Below are 22,625 nucleotides of genomic sequence, written 5' to 3' on the forward strand. Positions count from 1 at the left end.
TGGACACGCCCCGTACGTGAACCGCCAGGAGAGCCAAATCCCGAGAACTCAGCAGACGAGTCACCCGAAGCGACCAACCCCAAAGAGACAAGGACCGCATCGAACCCCCGCGGTTCAGGCAATTAACCACCGAAGAGCAGTCCGAATGGAGCCGAATTGTCGATCCGCGGGCCACCCGAATCCTCCCCAGGGCAAACCACACTGCCGCGAACTCCCGCACCGTGCTGTGAGCTCGACGGAAGGGCGGATCCCAATGCCCCTGGCCGGCCTGGTGAGCACTGGTTACAAAACCCCAGCCGAGAGACGACGCATCCGTGTACACATCAAGCGAGGGCTCCGGTAGGCGCCAAGGCACTGAACCCCGAAAAACCCGAAGAGGAAGCCGGTGACGCAGCAACCGACGCAAGGCCCCCGGGGGTCGAACTATGCGATCACGAGAGGCGGAAGGGGGGAACCCCGAAGGAACCAGAACAGCCGATGAACCTAAACCTGACCCGGCGGGTAGACCACCATCACGAAGTTCAGGCTCCCGCACAGCCCTTCGAGCAACCACCGGGTGACCCGAGGGCCCACCAGAAACAGACGAAGGCGGGACCGCAGGCGCAGGAGAGACTCCGGAGGGAGAGACAAGGTGGTGGTTCGAGAGTCCCAAACGAGACCCAGCCAAGTCCGAACCTGAGAGGGAACCAGATGGGACTTCCTCCAGTTCACCAAGAACCCGAACCTGGCGAGCTGGGAAAGAACCAAATCCCTGGCAAGCAAGCAAGCTGACCGGCTGGGAGCCCAAACCAGCCAGTCGTTGAGGTAGGCCAACACCCGAACACCTAGGAAATGCAAACGAGCCACCACAACCTGTGTAAGGCACGTGAACACGCGAGGTGCCAGGTTCAACCCAAATGGGAGACAACGAAAGCGGTAACTCAGATGCCCCACAACAAAACCGAGCCAGTCCCTGAACCGTGGATGAATCGGGACATGCCAATAAGCGTCCCGGAGGTCCAGGGACACCATCCAAGCGCCCGGCTCCAAGAGGAGCCAAACCTGAGACAGCGTAGTCATCCGAAAGGAGGGGCAAAAAACCCAGGGGGATTCAGACGGGACAAGTCCAGAATAAACCGCAGGTCCGCGCAGTCCTGTTTCGGAACCAGAAACAGACGGGAAACCCATCTGAGGGGCGACGTCGTTTCGACGACGCCCAAGTGTACCCACTCCAAGATGACTCGACAGAGCGCAGGGGAAGAAACCTGCCCTGCCAGCCCCGACCGCCCCCAAGGGGGGAGGGGCCACCCAACGCCACCGCAGGCCGCGAGACACGACCCGAAAGGCCCACGAATTGTGGGACCAGGCGCGGGTGAACAGTGCAAGCCGCCCCCCCATCGCCCTGTCAATGGGGCAAACCGCGAAAGGACCGGCGACCCTGACGAGACCCAGAACCCCGCAAAGAGCAAACACCGCGCCGACCAGACGAGGGAGGGTCCGCAGGAGGAGCTGAACCCGAACCCGACACCAGAGGCCTACCACGATGAGAGGAACCCCGAGCCCTGGCACGACCCTTTCGGGAAGACCCACCCCGGGACCCCCGGAAAACCAACAAGTCCGACATCGGACGACAAGCCGCTGACGCAGCCTGAATAAACTGCGCCACGGCCGACTCCATAAACAGAAGAGGACAAAAAGGTGAAGAACACCTAAGAGCCAGAGCCCAAGCAGATTCCACGGAGGAACCCAGCACCGTCTGCCGACACGCGAGACGGGAAGCATAAAACAGGGAAACCACATCCCTCAAAATCAGCGTGAACAGCTTCAACAAGGCAGCCGACGAACGCGCAGCCAAGGACAAGGTGCCGGACCCCGGGACGGACCCAAGCGTCCTCACATCCTCCACAAGCCAATCCGAGGACAGCTCCAGAAGGGAAAAGAACCGCAAGGCCGAAGCCAAAAGGCCCCGGGCGCGCAAGTCCTCCGCAACGAGCGCCACCGAAAGGGAGGGAACCTGCACATGGAGCTGAATAACGCCCACATCGCGGGGAAGGGCAGGGGCAAACAGGTACTCATTCAGGTACTCAAGCTCGCCCCCCAGGAAAACCTGAAGCACCGTGGAAGCTTCCCGCCACTCCAGCGTGCGGGAACGACAGAAGGAATGCCAGGAATCCAGAACAAACAAGGGACAGTCTGCTAGCCAGGACGACTGCGGAACCTCGTAACGGAGCCAGAAAGGGAACGAAGTCCCAAACCTGAACTCGGACGGATCCATTTCCGAGGCATAATCCGGGTCACGCAGGAGGTAAGATGCAAAGGCCGCTCGCACCACACCAGGTTGGATGCGATAAGCCGAAAATCTCCGGAAGGACGGAACCGACGTACCCTGAGGAACACGGAACCGAACCCGGGGAGGGGCTGACACCAAATCCAACTCGTACGCAGAGGGGGGAAAAGAAAACCCCACTCCTTGTAACAATAAACCCCGCTCAGAGGCAAGAAAACCCAGGCGGGGTCCAGCGGGGCCCAAGGCCCCCCAAGTCAGCCCCTCCCCAGCCTCGAGGCCGAGTCCTCTCCCCAAGCTCCGACCCCACAAGACAAGGACGGAGCAGCCGGAAAAGTTGGAGGAAGGGGGGTCCACTGGTCAGACCCAGAAGCTTCGACCAGGAGACAAGACTCGAATGCCTCTGCCGCCCCCCGGAAGGGGCACCCCCCGAAGCTGCCCGAGTCTCGAGATCAAGTAACCCCTGCTCCGACCCTGAAACCCTCAGACGCTTCGGAGCCAGAAGCAGGGGGAGGGGGGGGGGGGACCAGAACGAACAGTAGGGGAAGGACGAGGAGGTGCGGACTGAACCAGGATCAAAGCGACCCCCACCCCCAAGTCCGGGTCTCGAAAAGCAAAGCGGGGCAGCCCCGGGGCATCTGGGCGAGCAACCAACCGAGCGCGTTGCAACAGATGAAACCTAGACTGCAACGCACGCGCCGCCTGTACCCAAAGAGATTCATCAGAGGATTGGGTAAATTGAATCACAAGCAAGCAGCAACACTCACAGGACTCAGGGTCGAAAGTATCACCGACCCAACAGGCAGCATGGCAGGGGCAAAAACAATGAGGGTCACCCTGAGACAAGGGGACCGAGCAACCCTCAAACTCGCACACAGCGAGTGGGGACTCCGGGGGTCACATCCATCGAACCCACTCGCCCCCTAGGGGATTCCCAGGGTCCCGAGCGTTTACTTTAACACTTTCGCGCTTTCGATTAGAGATAACTCGTCACTGGTTTTTCTTACGATTCCGCATAACTGCCTACTTTTCTCGTCAATCGAAAAAATATTTCTATAAATTCCATTTTTTAACCGAAATGGATGGGGATACTTTTGTTTTGTAGAGAATTTATTTGCGAATTTTTTGGTACCAGAATGAATATTATATCACATAAACTTCTATGAGTAAAAAAAAAATACACAAAGTATGTTTGGGGGTGTTGCGAGCGTGTGGCAGTGGGTTCCCTTTAGCCGTTGATATATCCAACACGTGGGAAATATTTGTATGTTTTATGTATATGTCTGTGTAGGGAATTTTACTGCGATCACTGTCATAAAAATTATAAAATGTTTCAACAAGTATAAACATGACAAACATCAAACGAACGAAAACAATGCGTTCGTTTCTGCCGCGAACGCATACTGAGCGACGTGGTTCTATATTTGGCGCTTCTCTTATACATGCTTTGTACAAATGTTATACAGTTCATCTTATAGAAAATTTTATTGCAAACACATTGGTATAAAAAAGAAATACGTACATAGAAAAGTAGGGTCAGGAAACGTATAAATGTATAAACTTTCCAAGCATGATTGTGTTTTCGCCAGTGCGCTCGCGGCAAACTACTCTCCACTTCACACACTCTTGCGGGTGGGCAATTACCAATATTAAACATTCATATGCAAATGTCCGTGTAGAGAATTTTATTGCGATTCCAATGATACCAAAATTAGCGATGTAGGATAACTGTAGGCTTCGCAACCATTAAGAGAGTGGAAACATTTTGTTGCTGTTTGGCGCTCTCGGCGAGTGATCTGCATAGTTTTTTATTTGGTGTTGATACTCCTTATGCTTGGGCGGCAATTTATAGGTATGCTCTTATAGACAATTTCATTGCGAACACAGTGATACCAAATTTAAATACGTGCGCCTTCAATTATTGTCAGGACAGTCAAAAGAGTGTACACTTTTTCGGTCTTACCGCGTAGGCGCGCGAAGTGCCGAAAGCATCTGGGGTATTTTTTTTTTTTGAGCGCCGAGAGCGCGAAAGTGTTAAGAGGACTCACGCTCAGGTAGTCCCAGGCAGGGTGCTGCAAACCGGCGCCCAAAACTACCAAGCAAACTTCTATAGCTGTACCCCAGGGACGTGTACACTCACGGGGACCTAGCAGGGGGCGCCACCGAGGAGAACAGTGGAAGAGCAAAAACTAATGGAATAATATGACAGAATAACCCACCAGGCAAAAACAAAAAGAAAAACAAAACCCCGCAAGAGGACAGCGAACCCCAAGGAACAAAGCCGGCCGCTATGTCGGGAATACAAGCTGTGCGGCACACCCTTCGCCCCTACCAGTGCAAACTGCCTCTTACCTGCCGGTAACAAGGGAGAACAGAACACCCAAGAGCCCAACAGGCGGTCGAAAAACCGAAAGGTAAAACGGACCAGCAGAGGCAGACCCCGAGGAGCCTGTGGAAGGTGGCCCCAAGCCCCAAGGGCAGTACTTACAGGGCACCTAGGGAAGGCAGCCCTAGGCGCATGCAGCCCGAGTACTGAAGATAACTCCTGGCTCTCGCACCCACAAAACAAACACCACACGCAAAGCACAGTGCAGTAGCGACACCGGAGCCAGAGCACACGACCTTCGCCTATAGCATCAGCCTCAAGAACTTAGGTGTGGGTAGCCGGCGTGGAGAGTCTGGGGCTCCCCCTTCCCCCTCCCGGGAAGGGGGGAGCTGCCCAGACAGCGGAGCAGCGGCGTGTGACGTCACACTAGTTTGCTTGTTTTCTTTTGGGGAGTTCTATCCACTAGTTCGGCTTTTGGTAGCAATTTTAACCAGAATAGGGGTTTGTTTTGAGGCACTTACCTTTCTGGGTGCCTGTTCCGGTCGATGGCAGACATAAAATGCTTCCAACCACATGGGGACTTCTATAGGCCATTGCTCCCCTTGCCTCTCTGAGGGGGCCCAGTTCTGGCCGTGGTCCCCGGTAGGACTAAGAACTCCATACACATGACTGATGCCAAAGTCTGACATTAGCATATCAGCCTGGGATAGCTCCGGGGAGCCGACGGGGCTCCCCCCAGAAAATTATATTATTGTTGAAAAATTCCTAAAAGCAATGAATTGGAGAAAATTATTAATAAAAGGAATACTCATAATTTGGAACAATTATCAACTTCCTTACCTCTTCTTTAACATCGTTTAGTAAACTCTGCAAAATAGGAACAAGATTGGTCTTGGTGATTTCTGGTCCCACAGCCTTCTGGAGATCTATGAAGTGATCTACTACCATGTACCGCACCCTCCAAGACTTATCTTCAGTGGCCTGGCATAGTATAGGCATCACACGTATTTTCTCATCCTTTTGCTGGAGTAGGCCAGCCAAACTGATGCATGCCTCCACTGCCAACAACCGTACCGATTCCTGCCAGAGTTGCAGGGTGCTCATTAGGGTGTGTGTGAATGACTCACGCTCTGGTGAGGAATACAAGGTCACCGATACATTGTCGTGAAATGAGTGTGCCTAGCTACATTATATACCCATCACTAAATGAACATGGATATTTTCACATGAAAATAATTTCAAACCCTTCTTGAGCTTAACACAAACAAAAACACTAAATTGTTATCAACATATGCATGGCTTGCAATGCCACGACACCTCCATAGGACAGTTGTCTATCTTGAGGTAAACAGGGAAAGAATTAAACAATCATGGATCAAGAATGAAAAATCAATTACTGGTTGAGCTAGTTAACTTGATTACTAGTATAATTAAATTATCATGAGTATCTTGTCATTCAGTGGGTTCATAATACACATTAATTTGTTGTATTTTTATCTCTTAACATATTGTAAGAAGCCGTTTGGATAAATGGCACAAGATAATACTGTATATCTGTTTTCAAAACAATGGCGTGTGTAAGAATAGTCCCGAATTCAGGTGTCTACAATGGACTGAAATATTGTCCCTTTCAATTCATTTTATGAGTTATTTGTTTTAATCACATTACTCTGACAGTCTTTGTATACATTAATTAATTCCCCGACCAAATCCTTTCCATATTGAGCTCACCTGCCCATCCTGTGCCAATACTTGAAACATGGGAATGAGATACTCCAGGTACTCCACTTCAACCACTTTGGCAAACTCTCCCAGCTTCTCCGCTGCCACCATTCGTACTCTTGGGTTATCGTCCTGGCACAGCGAGCGGAAGTAGGAACGTAGCTCAGCTAAGAGGAGTTGTGTAAGAAAGATGTAATATTTTCAACAATAACATTACAGATAGTAAGAATAAAAAGCAAATTATATTACAGAAAATCTATTGGCCCATGCAGGTTAGGTCCTATTTATACCCAACCACACTTGTTCATATATCTGTCTAACCCTCATTTAAAACAATCCAGCAATTCAATGCCATTATAGTACCCAGAAATTTACTTTAGCAGTCTACAAATATATTCCTAAACCAGTACAGCGGTACCTCGAATAACGATCGCCTCAAATGGCGAACATTTTGGGTAATGACCGGCGACAATTCGTCTCGTGTGGCGAATGCTCGTTTGAGTAACGTCAACACCACATGGTGGGGTCGCGCTGCTTCCAGCACATTCCCGACCGCCACTGACGACAGTGTTGTATTGGTGTCGCACACAACCAGTATCCCTCTGCATAGCTCCACATATAATTGTGATATTCGTAGGTATTTTGTGGTTTTGTGACTACAATTCTGAATGCACGATGTCGTCCAAGAAACAGCCTGCGAAAGAAAGTGTTGGCAAGGGGGAAGAAAGAAGCAATCACTCTGGAAGTGAAGAAGGAAATTATAACAAAGCACGAGCATGTTGTATGTGTGGCTGATCTTGCCAGGGCTCCCTCAACAATTTCAACCATTTTGAAAGGGGAAGGATAAATTTAAGACGCTTGACATGGCCAAAGGAGTTACCAAGGATACCAGCAAACGTCCAAAACTCCTAGATGATGTGGAACGGCTACTGCTGGTGAGGATGAATAAACGTCAATTACATGGCGATAGTGTCTGAAGCTATCGTTTGCGCTAAGGCTAGGATGCTGTATGTGGACCTTATCAGGAAGATACCAGGTGCGTGATTTGAAGATGAGGAGGTATTTAAGGCAAGCTGTGGCTGGTTCGAGAACTTTTAATTAGAGGAGCGGTATACACAATGTTGTGCGACATGGGGAGGCTGCCAGCTCTGATAAAGCTGCTGAAGAGGCTTTTGTGCCACAGTTCCAGGAATTTGTTGATCGGGAGCAGTTCCTGTCCCAACAAGTTTTCAACTGTGACAAAACTGGGCTGTTTTGGAAAAAAAAACTGACGAAGAGGACCTACATCATGCAAGAGGAACAATCGTTGCTTGGCCACAAACCGATGAAGGATCACCTTACCCTCGTGCTCTGCACCAATGCAAGTGGCGATTGCAAGGCCAAACCGCTGCTCGACTACCACTCTGAAAACCCACGCGTGTTCAAGGCATTTAACACTTTAGTGCGCGCGGCACTTGCTGAAAATAAAGCGGGTTGTGCGCGCGGCGTTCTGGGCGCTCAAGCGTAAACACAAAAAAGTGTATAATCTTTTCACGCTCCTAACATCAATTCTCGAGCTACGTTTTTCATTTTGGTATCAATGCGTTGGCAATAAAATTCTCTACAAGATCATATGCATAAAATGTCACCAAAGCATTTGCTATCCCACCACGAAGTAAATAAACACGAAGATGACTCACCCTGACACCCAAACATGAAGTAAATGTTCATACTCTTTCGTTTGTTGCCAGCCTCACAGTCATCCTACAGCGCTTATTTTTATATCACTGAACTCGCAATAAAATTCCCCACCCAGACATATGCCTATCAATGTCTAATTATGTTCCGCACGAGTGTGGGAACTGGGCGAAGCGTTAGCTGTGATTTCAGCAGCGACGACACTGTTGTGATGCAGCGCTTTGAAAGTTTATACTTATTTCACTGTCCTGACAATATTTCTTGAGCTACGTATTTCATTTTTATAGCAATGTGTTCGCAATAGAAAGTTCTATAAGAACATGGGTAGAATTGGCCAACAGAGCGTCAAATAAATTTGCGGCGAATAAAATCTTACGCGTGTTTGTACCCGTGAGCGTAAAAAGTTTTTACTTTGCTCATGTTTTTTCAAGTTTATACTTGATTCACACCGTTTTTTTTGTTTGTATAGTGTTCGGAATAAAATTCTCTACACAGACATATGCATATAAATGTAGAATCATGATCGCGGCCAACACAAGAGTGTGTGAAGTGGGCGATTACCCTCGTTGTGTCACCAACTCAATAGTCTCTCCTCTAAGTTACAATACATTGCCGTTTTCTCAAATAGGCACTGTGCCTATTAGAGAAAACAAAAATTTATTGGCAAACATTCATACAAACCCCAAGTCGATCGAGTAGTAAATACCCAATATAAAACACGGTCCGTAAATTTACGTCGTGATCTGACAAGCGGTTAAGCAAAACGCCCGTAATTCCAAGTGGAAAATCCAGGAAAGTGTTAAGGGGGTCTAATCACGGGAAATAAAAAAAATTTCCGATTTTTTTGAAAATTTAATCATGGAATGGTTATAGAAGGGGCTGCAACTGGTCCAAGTTTCAGCATCACACCCTAAATAGAAATGGAGAAAAAAAAATACAGAACGTATTAAGCAACGAATTTTCAACATTTTCAAAAAATTTCAGGGAACACATGTCAACTAAAATCATTTTTATAACACTCAGATATCACATTAGCATGTAATAAAGGATTTCAAATAGGGGTTTTAGCCAAAAAGCGTTTAGTGCAAGTGCCTACTAGTGCCCATTGTAGTGCCACCTTGAGGACCCACAATTCGGACCAATTACAATGGGTTAGTATGTTTTAGTGTTATAATTGGATATTTTGTAATAAATAATTGTAATATATATGTGCAGGCATATATATATATATATAATATATATATATATATATATATATAATATATATATATATAATATATAATATATATATATATATATATATATATTTGCATTTTTTTTTTCCCAATTTTTTTTTCCGCTTGTTATCAGGGGATATGCATGGAACTTACACACCATGCTGAACGGATGCCTATCTGCAAGGGTGCCAATTATGAACGAAATTGGTCGACGTCAAGCTCGGCTACAGGTGGCCAAACTTTGATCTTATTTTACTCAGGTAAGTAATTTACAACTTCAAGGTGCTTCACAGGTTTCATTTATTAATCAATTTACATGCAAATCACACTTTATATGTAGAGTTTCTGCTTCTACAATGTCAAATAACATTGTAGTCCAAAGTCTATTTATTGATTTTATAAATATTATTTACCATCTTATATTGCATATTTTTGGAAGGGGGACTTTGAATAATTGTATTATTGCACTAAACACTTTTTGGCTAAAACCCCTATTTGAAATCCTTTATTACATGCTAATGTGATATCTGAGTGTTATAGAAATGATTTTAGTTGACACATGTGTTCCCTGAAATTTTTTGAAAATGTTGAAAATTCGTTGCATAATACGTTCTGTATTTTTTTTCTCCATTTCTATTTAGAGTGTGATGCTGAAACTTGGACCAGTTGCAGCCCCTTCTATACCCATTCCATGATTAAATTTTCAAAAACATCGAAACATTTTTTATTTTCCGTGATTAGACCCCCTTAAGGTGCACAAGACACGGCTGAATGTGATGTGGAGGTCGAAGAAGTCCTGGGTTATGCGGATCTTCTTCAGTGAATGGGTAAATGACATTTTCGGCCCCTCAGTGAGGAATTATCTCGTCGAGAAGCAGTTACCACTCAAGGCCTTGCTTGTGCTCGATAATGCACCTGCGCATCCTCCACAACTGCAAGATGATCTGTTCCCCAAGAATCAGTTCATCACCAAGTTTCTTCCTCCAAACACCACTCCACTCCTCGTACCCATGGACCAGCAAGTCATTGCTAACTTTAAGAAGCTCTACATGAAGGCCTTGTTGGAGAGATGTGTTCATGTGATTGACGCCACAGAGCTGACCCTCAAACAATTCTGGAAGGACCAGTTCAATATCATGGGGGCCTTGCGCTTGATAGATAAGGCCTGGGAAGGAGTGTCATGGAGGACCCTACACTCTGCATGGCGAAACCTGTGGCCTGAGGCTGTCCCTGAGCGAGACTTCGAAGGTTTCGGTCCTGCACCTGTGAATGACCCGGACGCTCTTTTAGTGGCTGATATTGTTGCTCTGGGGCACACTTTGGGTCTGGAGTTGGATGCTGCAGGAGTTGGTGGAGGAGCAAAGTGATGAACTGATCACTGAGGAACTCCTGGAACTGCAGAGAGAGCTGGTGCAACAGGAGGTACAGGAGCTCTCATCGGGGGAGGAGGAGGTCTGCGAGGATGCTATCCCATCCAGTGAGATCAGGGATGTGTTGGGCATGTTGGAAAAGTTGACCACATTCGCGGAAAAGCATCACCCTGATAAGGCAGTGACAACACGTTGTGTGAACTTGTTTAGTGACAATGTGCTGTCTCGGTTTAGGGACATCCTAAAACGTAGACAACACCAAGTGGCACTTGATACAGTCTGTGGACAGGGTGAGAAAAGACGTGCAAGTGATATTAAACCACAACTCCGTCCCAGTGAGGTTAAATTCCCAAAAAGAGTGAGCCCGCCTGACCCAGAGGTGGAGTCTCCCTCCTCGTCGTAACCCCCTCTCCTCCCTTCCTTCCGATCGTCTCCCTCAAGCCAGCAACGACTCTTCATAAGGTAAAGTGAATGTACACATGGGAACAAACAAAACATTTATTTTACATGTACAGTATCATATTACCAGTGTATAATGTCATATTGTTGTTTCAGGGGGTGGAAGGGATTATTTGTATTTACAATATTTTGAACGGGGAAATTTGTTTTGAATGACGTCGGTTTCACATGACGACGACGGCGCCGGAACAGATTAAATTCGTTATTCGAGCTACCACTGTATTTACCAAGATCTTTATCTAAACATATGTTTTGAATCCTTGTTTCAAGTTCTATTTTTTTATTAATACTTTTAGAACCAAGGATGGTAAAAAAATAAAGTTTTTTTTATCTATTTAGTCAACAGAAAAATCAGGGTTGAATGTAATGAAACACCATTTTCTGGGCGAGCCCCGGAGGCTTCCTGAAGCTATCCAAACTAATATGTGCAATATTAGTTTGTGGTCATCAGTCATGAGAGTTCTATGCCTACCGGGAACAATGAGCCAGAACCTAGTCCCCTCAGAGAGGTGCAGGGAGCAATGGCCAATGAGCACTCTACTTTTAGCGTATGTTATACTTGCCATCGACCAGGGAAGGGAATCCATAAAGATAGGCAAAACAAAACCACTAGCTGGTTAAAATTGCAACCTACTTTTGAACAAAGCAAAATAACTCCCCCCCAAAGAAAACTAACATGCAACACCTCATCCAAATAGTGCACTCACTCGTTAGCACATCCCCTCCCCCCTGAGGGGGGGGGGAATGAGCCGCCCTACAGTTCTTGAATGATGAAAACCAGATTCAAACCGAATGGGGAGACAACAAAAGCAGTAAGCCTGTTGCCCCACCACAAAACCTAACCAATCCCTGAACCCTAGATGGATAGGGACATGCCAATATGCATCTTGAGGTTCAGGGAAATCATCCAAGTGCCCAGATTGAGAATGAACCAGATCTGGGATAATGTGGTAATTTGAAAGGAGGGGCAAGGAATCATCTGGTTCAGACGAGACAAGTCCAGAATGTACCAGAGATCCGCACAGTCCCGTTTTGGAACAGGATACAGGCAGGAGATCCACCTGAGAGACGACGTTATTTCGACCACGCCCAAGCGAACCAACTCCGAGATGACCCGATGGATGGATGGGAAAGTGGCCGCCCTCTTCCCCCAGGAGCCCAAAATCCTATCCCCGAAAGGGGAGAAAGACCGACCAATGCCACCAAAGGCCGCAAGAAATGACTCGAAAAGCCCACGAATCCCAGGACCAGGCGTAGGAAAAAAAGAGCCAGTCCCCCCCCCCCCCCCCAACGCCCCATTAATGAGCCGGCTCAAACCCCTAAATGCCAACCTCCGAACAGAGCGAACACCGTGCTGATCAGACGAAGAAGGCACAGGGAAGCCCGCCAACTTGGAAACAGGCACCAGAAATCTACCCTGACCAAACAAGGCCCGAGCCCTGGCATGACTTTTCCTGAAGGGTCAGGCACAGTCCCCGCAGACAACTAACAAGTCCACAATAGACCGGCAACTAGTAGAAGCTGCTGACAGAAACCGAGTACTGTAATGTACCACCGTCCTCCGGGAACAAGAGAGGACAATACAGCGAAGAAGAATGAAGAGCCAGGGCCCAAGCCGAATCCAAAGACACCAACAACAGCTTGTTGACATGCGAGACAAGAGGTGAAAAACATGGAAACTGCCTCCCAGAGGATCGGCACAAACAGCTTCATCAGGGTAGACGACGCTGAAGCAGACGAGATCAAGACCCCAACCGATGGCCCCCCCCTCACCCTGCAGTCCCACATCTTCTGAAAGTCAATTGAATGTATGTTCCCAGAGCCCTGGGAACCCGTGACAAAGGCCCCGGGGCAATGCCCTCATCCATGCCCATCGCCCCTGAAGAAGAGGCGAAGTCCAGGGGAAAGCTTCGAAGATGGGGCAACGCCCCTTCTCCGTGCCCGCATCGGCAGCCCCAAAAGCCACCCGAGCTAAACCCTGCCCCGACTCAGAAACTCTCGGACGTTTGGTAGCCGGAAGCAGGAAGGAAAGGAGCAGGGCAACCAAACCTACCTGGGAAGGAAGAGGGGAGCACAGACAGAACCAAGGTCGAAGGAACAAACGCCCCTAAATCTGAGCCCCTAAAACCTAAACAGGGCACCTCCGGGGCCAACCAAGCAACCAACTTGGCCCGTTGCAAGATAGAGAAGTGCTCAAGCAATGCAGCCACTGCCTGATCCCTGAGATCATCAGATAAGGGATGAGTAAATTGAAGCATAAGCGGGAACAAATCCCACAACACTCCAGGTCGTAGGTATCCCCAACCCAACAGACACCATGATGGAGAGATGATCGTCTCTCTGAGGCAGGGGCGACGAACAACCTTCAAATTCACACAAGGCGAGAGTGGGCTCAGAAGAATTATCTATGGTATGACCACAGGGGGTTTCCTAGGGCCCGTAGAGTGAGTAAGTGGCCCTATTGCCTGGGCTCCCCCTACGGGAAACCCAGGCAATAGGGCCAGCTAAACCAGTAAACCCTGTCTGTAGCAGGCAAACTGACCACAAGTAGCAGTCGTGAAACCTCGGGAAAAACAGAGGACCACCACCACCACCATAACCTAGGCTAAGCCTAATAAGAAACAATGCAGACCACTTCTGCAACAAAAGGCAAAAAAAGCCAGAATGAAAAAAAAACAGCTTTGAATGTAAAGAAAACATTTTCTGGGTGAGCCCCAGAGGCTTCCTGAAGCTATTCAGACTGATGTGCGCTATATTAGTTTGGGACATCACTTACAGGAGTTCTTGCCTACCGGGCCCCATGAGCCAGAACCTGGCTCCCCTCAGAGGGACAGGGAGCAATGGCCATATGAGCACTCTACATTTAGAGTATGTCATATCTGCCATCGACCGGAGTCCTAAAGAAAGATAGGCATAATAATACAAACTTCCAACTGGTGAAAATTACAACCAACATCCAAACAGAGCCAAAGAACTCCCCCCAAAAGAAAACAATTATACAAGGAAACTGTCGTCCAAACTAGTGCGCCCGCTTCGTTAGTGCCCCCCCCCTCCCCAACAGGGGAGTGGGGGGAGCCTGCTTAGGTGAGCCGGCAGCTCAGCCCTCCAGTTTGTAAACTGATGTGCATTGGTGCACCACATTATCTCTGCCCTCGCTTTCATGTCTGGAGTTTTGCCATGTGGCTGTACCAGCTGTGTGGGGTGGTTGTGGTACCCAGGTGTTCTGTACGCAGGGCTGGATACATCTAGGGTTGGTTTCCCTAGACGCACTGTAAAGTAATACAGTGCTTCCTCAGTCTAACGAACCCCGCTCTATCGAATTCCCTGTCAATTATTGCTTGATAAAATGGTAATAAATGGTAATAAAATGGTAATAAAAGTGATAAAATGGTGTCAGGGGGGGAGGGGCAATGGTGAGAGAGTTGTTGTGAGGAGGCAAGTGGTATCAGTAGTTAGGGATTTTTGTTAGGGGGCAGGTGGTGTAAGTTATGAATTCTCATGGGAGGCAGGTTGTCAGCCAGGCAGCTGACAACCAGCTGAAATGGTGATAAAATGGTGTCAGAGGGGGGGGGGAGGGAGCACTGGTAAGAGAGTTGTTGTCAGGAGGCAAGTGGTGTCAATAGTGGCTGTAGAGGCAACACGTGACTGGCGCCTCCATGCTCCCCCACGAGCCCCCCCTCCCCCTCCTTCCTGCACCTGACCACCAGAGACCAGCCACTACCTCACTCTCCTCTCGTCGTCAGATGCCACGAGTCAATTTAATGATAATTATCGCATTATCTACACTGAAAATAGCCTTTTTATTAGAAAATTGTCATATTGGAGCAAAAATAATGGTGAAAATTGTGATATATACAGTAAATATTTTAAACAGTTTGAACACATTTCCTTTTCACAGAATTTTTAATACAATTGGGGTGTAGATAACAGCTGGCATTGTGTGGCCGGCCGGTCGCTCCCTGAGTCTTGGGGGGGGGGGGGGGGAGGGGGGGTTTGTTTCCTGGATCCCTCCCTCCCTCTAACAGCCTATGTACTGTACTGTAATACATATACATTAGGTATTAATACAGTACTGTACTGTATAAAATGAATAAAACTTCAAAACAGACAATATTTTATTAGTTATAACAACATACAATATTATTTGAAAACAATTTGTAAGTCTATTTAGATTAAATTTTGAGTAGGCCAATAAAACAAGCACAGGTCGTGTGAACGTTAGGCCTTGGTGAGGTGGCTGGCATCATTTCAGGTGGTGGCAGGGGGAGGCAGGTGGTGGCAGGGGGAGGCAGGTGGTGGCAGGTGGTGTCAAGGGAGGCAGGTGGAGGCAGGTGGGGTCAGTGGTGGAAGGGGAGGTGAAGTGGAGAGAGAAGGTTGCTGACCACGCATGGCTGCCAAACCTCTCATTCATACTCAATTAAAAAATCTCAATCTTACCTGTAAAATTTAACTAACAAAATTATGTAAAATTTAATTAACAAAATATGTTAATTTTTGTGTATTAATATACATTATTAATCATTAACATGTTTTATTGTGTCCTGTAGAAAACAATAGCTGACTTAACATTGTGGTTGGATAACAAGAACTTTTCACACTAGAGATGCTATACCGATGATGATACTTTTCAAAACGCTTGTGCTCTCTAGAGTGGAGTACTGCTGCACAATGACAGCCCCTTTCAAAGCTGGAGAAATTGCCGACCTGGAGAGCGTGCAGAGATCCTATACTGCTAGAATTCACTTAGGAAAACACCTAAACTATTAGGACCGACTAAAGAACCTAAATCTGTACTCCCTTGAGCGCAGGCGGGAGAGATATATAATAATTTACATGTGGAAAATGTTAGAGGGGCTGGTCCCAAACCTGCACACAGAAATAACATCACATGAGACCAGAAGACATGGCAGGATGTGCAGAATACCCCCGTTGAAAAGCGGAGGTGCAACAGGTACTCTGAGAGAGAACTCTATCAACATCAGAGGCCCGAGACTGTTCAACACGCTTCCACTACACATTAGGGGTATAACTGGCCGACCCCTCACAGTGTTCAAGAGAGAACTATCAACATCAGAGGCCCGCGACTGTTCAACACGCTTCCGCTACACATATGGGGCATAACTGGCCGACCCCTCACAGTGTTCAAGAGAGAACTGGATAAGGACCTCCAAAGGATACCTGATCAACCAGGCTGTGACTCATACGTCAGGCTGCGAGCAGCCGCGTCCAACAGCCTGGTTGATCAGTCCAGCAACCAGGAGGCCTGGTCGACGACCGGGCCGCGGGGACGCTAAGCCCCGGAAGCACCTCAAGGTAAGGCAAGGTGGTGGTGTGTATGGCCGGGTACCTGGGGGGTGGAGGGGGGGGTCCTGGAGGTGTGTGAGGAGACCTGTCAACCCATCAATTTTTTTTTGTCTGGCGAGTTGAGACTCTTCCAAGCCTGCTGCTTCAATACACCCCATGGATGGTGTGGGTAGTGTGGTGTGGGGATAGTGTGGTGGGTGGTGTGGTGTGGGTAGTGTGGTGGGTGGTGTGGTGTGGGTGGTGTGGTGGGTTGGTGTGGGTGGTGTGGTGGGTGGTGTGGGGGGATGATGTGGGTGGTGTGGGGGGATGATGTGGGTGGTGTGGTGGGTGGTGTGGGGGGATGGTGTGGGGGATGGTGTGGTGGGTGGTGTGGGGGGATGGTGTGGGGGGATGGTGTGGGGGGATGGTGTGGGGGGATGGTGTGGTTGGGTGTGGGGGATGATGTGGGTGGTGGTGTGGTGTGTGTGGGTGATGGTATGGGGGTAGTGTAGGGGTAGTGTGGGGGTGGTGTGGGTGGTGTGGGTGGTGTGTGGGTGGTGTGTGGGTGGTGTGGGGGATGGTGTGGGGGATGGTGTGGGTGGTGTGGGTAGTGTAGGGGATGGTGTGGGTAGTGTGGGGGATAGTGTGGGTGGTACTCACCTAGTTGTACTCACCTAGTTGTGTTTGCGGGGGTTGAGCTCTGGCTCTTTGGTCCCGCCTCTCAACCGTCAATCAACAGGTGTACAGATTCATGAGCCTATCGGGCTCTGTCATATCTACACTTGAAACTGTGTATGGAGTCAGCCTCCACCACATCACTTCCTAATGCATTCCATTTGTCAACCACTCTGACACTAAAAAAGTTCTTTCTAATATCTCTGTGGCTCATTTGGGCACTCAGTTTCCACCTGTGTCCCCTTGTGCGTGTTCCCCTTGTGTTAAATAGACTGTCTTTATCTACCCTATCAATCCCCTTCAGAATCTTGAATGTGGTGATCATGTCCCCTCTAACTCTTCTGTCTTCCAGCGAAGTGAGGTTTAATTCCCGTAGTCTCTCCTCGTAGCTCATACCTCTCAGCTCGGGTACTAGTCTGGTGGCAAACCTTTGAACCTTTTCCAGTTTAGTCTTATCCTTGACTAGATATGGACTCCATGCTGGGGCTGCATACTCCAGGATTAGCCTGACATATGTGGTATACAAAGTTCTGAATGATTCTTTACACAAGTTTCTGAATGCCGTTCGTATGTTGGCCAGCCTGGCATATGCCGCTGATGTTATCCGCTTGATATGTGCTGCAGGAGACAGGTCTGGCGTGATATCAACCCCCAAGTCTTTTTCCTTCTCTGACTCCTGAAGAATTTCCTCTCCCAGATGATACCTTGTATCTGGCCTCCTGCTCCCTACACCTATCTTCATTACATTACATTTGGTTGGGTTAAACTCTAACAACCATTTGTTCGACCATTCCTTCAGCTTGTCTAGGTCTTCTTGAAGCCTCAAACAGTCCTCTTCTGTTTTAATCCTTCTCATAATTTTAGCATCGTCCGCAAACATTGAGAGAAATGAATCGATACCCTCCGGGAGATCATTTACATATATCAGAAACAAGATAGGACCGAGTACAGAGCCCTGTGGGACTCCACTGGTGACTTCACGCCAATCGGAGGTCTCACCCCTCACCGTAACTCTCTGCTTCCTATTGCTTAGATACTCCCTTATCCACTGGAGCACCTTACCAGCTACACCTGCCTGTCTCTCCAGCTTATGTACCAGCCTCTTATGCGGTACTGTGTCAAAGGCTTTCCGACAATCCAAGAAAATGCAGTCCGCCCAGCCCTCTCTTTCTTGCTTAATCTATGTCACCTGATCGTAGAATTCTATCAAGCCTGTAAGGCAAGATTTACCCTCCCTGAATCCATGTTGGCGATTTGTCACGAAGTCCCTTCTCTCCAGATGTGTTACCAGGTTTTTTCTCACGATCTTCTCCATCACCTTGCATGGTATACAAGTCAAGGACACTGGCTTGTAGTTCAGTGCCTCTTGTCTGTCGCCCTTTTTGTATATTGGGACCACATTCGCCGTCTTCCATATTTCTGGTAGGTCTCCCGTCTCTAGTGACTTACTATACACTATGGAGAGTGGCAGGCAAAGTGCCTCTGCACACTCTTTCAGTACCCATGGTGAGATCCCATCTGGACCAACAGCCTTTCTAACATCCAGATCCAGCAGGTGTCTCTTGACCTCCTCTCTCGTAATTTCGAACTCCTCCAAGGCCGCCTGGTTTACCTCCCTTTCTCCTAGCACAGTGACCTCACCCTGTTCTATTGTGAAGACCTCCTGGAACCTCTTGTTGAGTTCCTCACACACCTCTCTGTCATTCTCTGTATACCTGTCCTCGCCTGTTCTAAGTTTCAATACCTGTTCTTTCACTGTTGTTTTCCTTCTGATTTGACTGTGGAGTAGCTTTGGTTCGGTCTTGGCTTTGTTTGCTATATCATTTTCAAAATTTTTCTCTGCTTCTCTTCTCACCCTGACGTACTCATTCCTGGTTCTCTGGTATCTCTCTCTGCTTTCTGGTGTTCTGTTATTCCGGAAGTTCCTCCACGCCTTTTTGTTCAGTTTCTTCGCTTCCATACATGCCCTATTATATGTGGGGTGGGGTGATAGTGTGGGTGGTGTGGGGGATGGTGTGGGTAGTGTGGGGGATGGTGTGGGTGGTGTGAGGGATGGTGTGGGTGGTGTGGGGGATGGTGTGGGTGGTGTGAGGGATGGTGTGGGTGGTGTGAGGGATGGTGTGGGTGGTGTGGGGGATGGTGTGGGTGGTGTGGGGGATGGTGTGGGTGGTGTGGGGGATGGTGTGGGTGGTGTGGGGGATGGTGTGGGGGATGGTGTGGGTAGTGTGGGGGATGGTGTGGGTGGTGTGAGGGATGGTGTGGGTAGTGTGGGGGATGGTGTGGGTGGTGTGGGGGATGGTGTGTGGTGTGGGGGATGGTGTGGGTGGTGTGGGGGATGGTGTGGGTGGTGTGGGGGATGGTGTGGGTGGTGTGGGGGATGGTGTGGGTGGTGTGGGGGATGGTGTGGGTGGTGTGGGGGATGGTGTGGGGGATGGTGTGGGTGGTGTGGGGGATGGTGTGGGTGGTGTGGGGGATGGTGTGGGTGGTGTGGGTGGTGTGGGGGATGGTGTGAGGGATGGTGTGGAGGATGGTATAGATGTGTGGAGGATGGTGTGGGGGATGGTATAGGTAATTACCTAAGTGTAGTTACAGGATGAGAGCTACGCTCGTGGTGTCCCGTCTTCCCAGCACTCTTTGTCATATAACGCTTTGAAACTACTGACGGTCTTGGCCTCCACCACCTTCTCACTTAACTTGTTCCAACCGTCTACCACTCTATTTGCGAAGGTGAATTTTCTTATATTTCTTCGGCATCTGTGTTTAGCTAGTTTAAATCTATGACCTCTTGTTCTTGAAATTCCAGGTCTCGGGAAGTCTTCCCTGTCGATTTTATCAATTCCTGTTACTATTTTGTATGTAGTGATCATATCACCTCTTTTTCTTCTGTCTTCTAGTTTTGGCATATTTAATGCTTCTAACCTCTCCTCGTAGCTCTTGCCCTTCAGTTCTGGGAGCCACTTAGTAGCATGTCTTTGCACCTTTTCCAGTTTGTTGATGTGCTTCTTAAGATATGGGCACCACACAACAGCTGCATATTCTAGCTTTGGCCTAACAAAAGTCATGAACAATTTCTTTAGTATATCGCCATCCATGTATTTAAATGCAATTCTGAAGTTAGAAAGCATAGCATAGGCTCCTTGCACAATATTCTTTATGTGGTCCTCAGGTGATAGTTTTCTATCTAGAACCACTCCTAGATCTCTTTCTTTATCAGAATTCTTTAAAGATTTCTCACATAATATATAGGTTGTGTGGGGGTCTATGTTCTCCTATTCCACATTCCATAACATGACATTTATTACATTAAATTCCATTTGCCAAGTGGTGCTCCATGTACTTATTTTGTCCAGGTCTTCTTGAAGGGCATAACAATCATCTAAATTTCTTATCCTTCCTATTATCTTAGCATCATCAGCAAACATGTTCATATAATTCTGTATACCAACTGGTAGATCATTTATGTACACAATAAACATCACTGGTGCAAGAACTGAACCCTGTGGTACTCCACTTGTGACATTTCTCCATTCCGATACATTGCCTCTGATTACTGCCCTCATTTTTCTATCAGTCAGAAAATTTTTCATCCATGATAGAAGCTTACCTGTCACCCCTCCAATATTTTCCAGTTTCCAGAACAACCTCTTATGTGGAACTCTGTCGAAAGCCTTTTTTAGGTCCAGATAGATGCAGTCAACCCAACCATCTCTTTCCTGTAATATCTCTGTGGCTCGATCATAGAAACTGAGTAAATTCGATACACAGGATCTTCCAGATCGAAAACCATACTGTCTGTCTGATATTATATCATTTCTCTCTAGGTGTTCTACCCATTTAGTTTTGATTAGGTAATTACCTAAGTGTAATTACCTAAGTGTAGTTACAGGATGAGAGCTACGCTCGTGGTGTCCCGTCTTCCCAGCACTCTTTGTCATATAACGCTTTGAAACTACTGACGGTCTTGGCCTCCACCACCTTCTCACTTAACTTGTTCCAACCGTCTACCACTCTATTTGCGAAGGTGAATTTTCTTATATTTCTTCGGCATCTGTGTTTAGCTAGTTTAAATCTATGACCTCTTGTTCTTGAAGTTCCAGGTCTCAGGAAGTCTTCCCTGTCGATTTTGTCAATTCCTGTTACTATTTTGTATGTAGTGATCATATCACCTCTTTTTCTTCTGTCTTCTAGTTTTGGCATATTTAATGCTTCTAACCTCTCCTCGTAGCTCTTGCCCTTCAGTTCTGGGAGCCACTTAGTAGCATGTCTTTGCACCTTTTCCAGTTTGTTGATGTGCTTCTTAAGATATGGGCACCACACAACAGCTGCATATTCTAGCTTTGGCCTAACAAAAGTCATGAACAATTTCTTTAGTATATCGCCATCCATGTATTTAAATGCAATTCTGAAGTTAGAAAGCATAGCATAGGCTCCTTGCACAATATTCTTTATGTGGTCCTCAGGTGATAGTTTTCTATCTAGAACCACTCCTAGATCTCTTTCTTTATCAGAATTCTTTAAAGATTTCTCACATAATATATAGGTTGTGTGGGGTCTATGTTCTCCTATTCCACATTCCATAACATGACATTTATTAACATTAAATTCCATTTGCCAAGTGGTGCTCCATATACTTATTTTGTCCAGGTCTTTTTGAAGGGCATGACAGTCATCTAAATTTCTTATCCTTCCTATTATCTTAGCATCATCAGCAAACATGTTCATATAATTCTGTATACCAACTGGTAGATCATTTATGTACACAATAAACATCACTGGTGCAAGAACTGAACCCTGTGGTACTCCACTTGTGACATTTCTCCATTCTGATACATTGCCTCTGATTACTGCCCTCATTTTTCTATCAGTCAGAAAATTTTTCATCCATGATAGAAGCTTACCTGTCACCCCTCCAATATTTTCCAGTTTCCAGAACAACCTCTTATGTGGAACTCTGTCGAAAGCCTTTTTTAGGTCCAGATAGATGCAGTCAACCCAACCATCTCTTTCCTGTAATATCTCTGTGGCTCGATCATAGAAACTGAGTAAATTCGATACACAGGATCTTCCAGATCGAAAACCATACTGTCTGTCTGATATTATATCATTTCTCTCTAGGTGTTCTACCCATTTAGTTTTGATTAGTTTTTCCAATACTTTCACTATTACACTTGTTAATGATACAGGTCTATAATTGAGGGGGTCTTCCCTGCTGCCACTTTTGTAGATTGGAACTATGTTAGCCTGTTTCCACCCGTCTGCTACGATTCCTGTACACAGGGATGCCTGAAAGATCAGGTGAAGTGGAATGCTGAGCTCAGATGCACATTCTCTCAGAACCCATGGTGAAACGCCATCTGGGCCAGCTGCTTTGTTCTTACCGAGCTCCTTGAGCATTTTTTCCACTTCGTCTCTAGACACCTCTATGTGTTCTATGTTGTTCTCTGGAATTCTTATTGTATCTGGTTCCCTAAAGATTTCATTTTGTACAAACACACTTTGGAACTTTTCGTTTAGTGTTTCACACATTTCCTTTTCATCTTCCGTGAATCTATTTCCCATTTTCAACCTCTGAATATTATCCTTTACCTGCAATTTGTTGTTTATGAATTTATAGAATAGACCTGGTTCTGTTT

General features: G+C 47.3%; 1 protein-coding gene across 1 annotated transcript in view; it reads right to left on the reverse strand.

The window, feature by feature from the left end:
* The window catches only part of LOC123764819 (serine/threonine-protein phosphatase 2A 65 kDa regulatory subunit A alpha isoform), an 83,675-nt gene that overhangs the window by 9,893 nt on the left and 51,157 nt on the right, over window positions 1–22,625 (reverse strand). The window contains exons 4-5 of the mRNA XM_045753002.2: window positions 6,321–6,478; window positions 5,430–5,669 (exon numbers count right to left, since the gene is read on the reverse strand). Of these exons, the coding sequence (XP_045608958.2) occupies window positions 5,430–5,669; window positions 6,321–6,478 (398 nt within the window). The remainder of the gene's footprint in view (window positions 1–5,429; window positions 5,670–6,320; window positions 6,479–22,625) is intronic.

Source organism: Procambarus clarkii, chromosome 48 (assembly GCF_040958095.1).
Source record: "Procambarus clarkii isolate CNS0578487 chromosome 48, FALCON_Pclarkii_2.0, whole genome shotgun sequence".
NCBI lineage: Eukaryota > Metazoa > Arthropoda > Malacostraca > Decapoda > Cambaridae > Procambarus > Procambarus clarkii.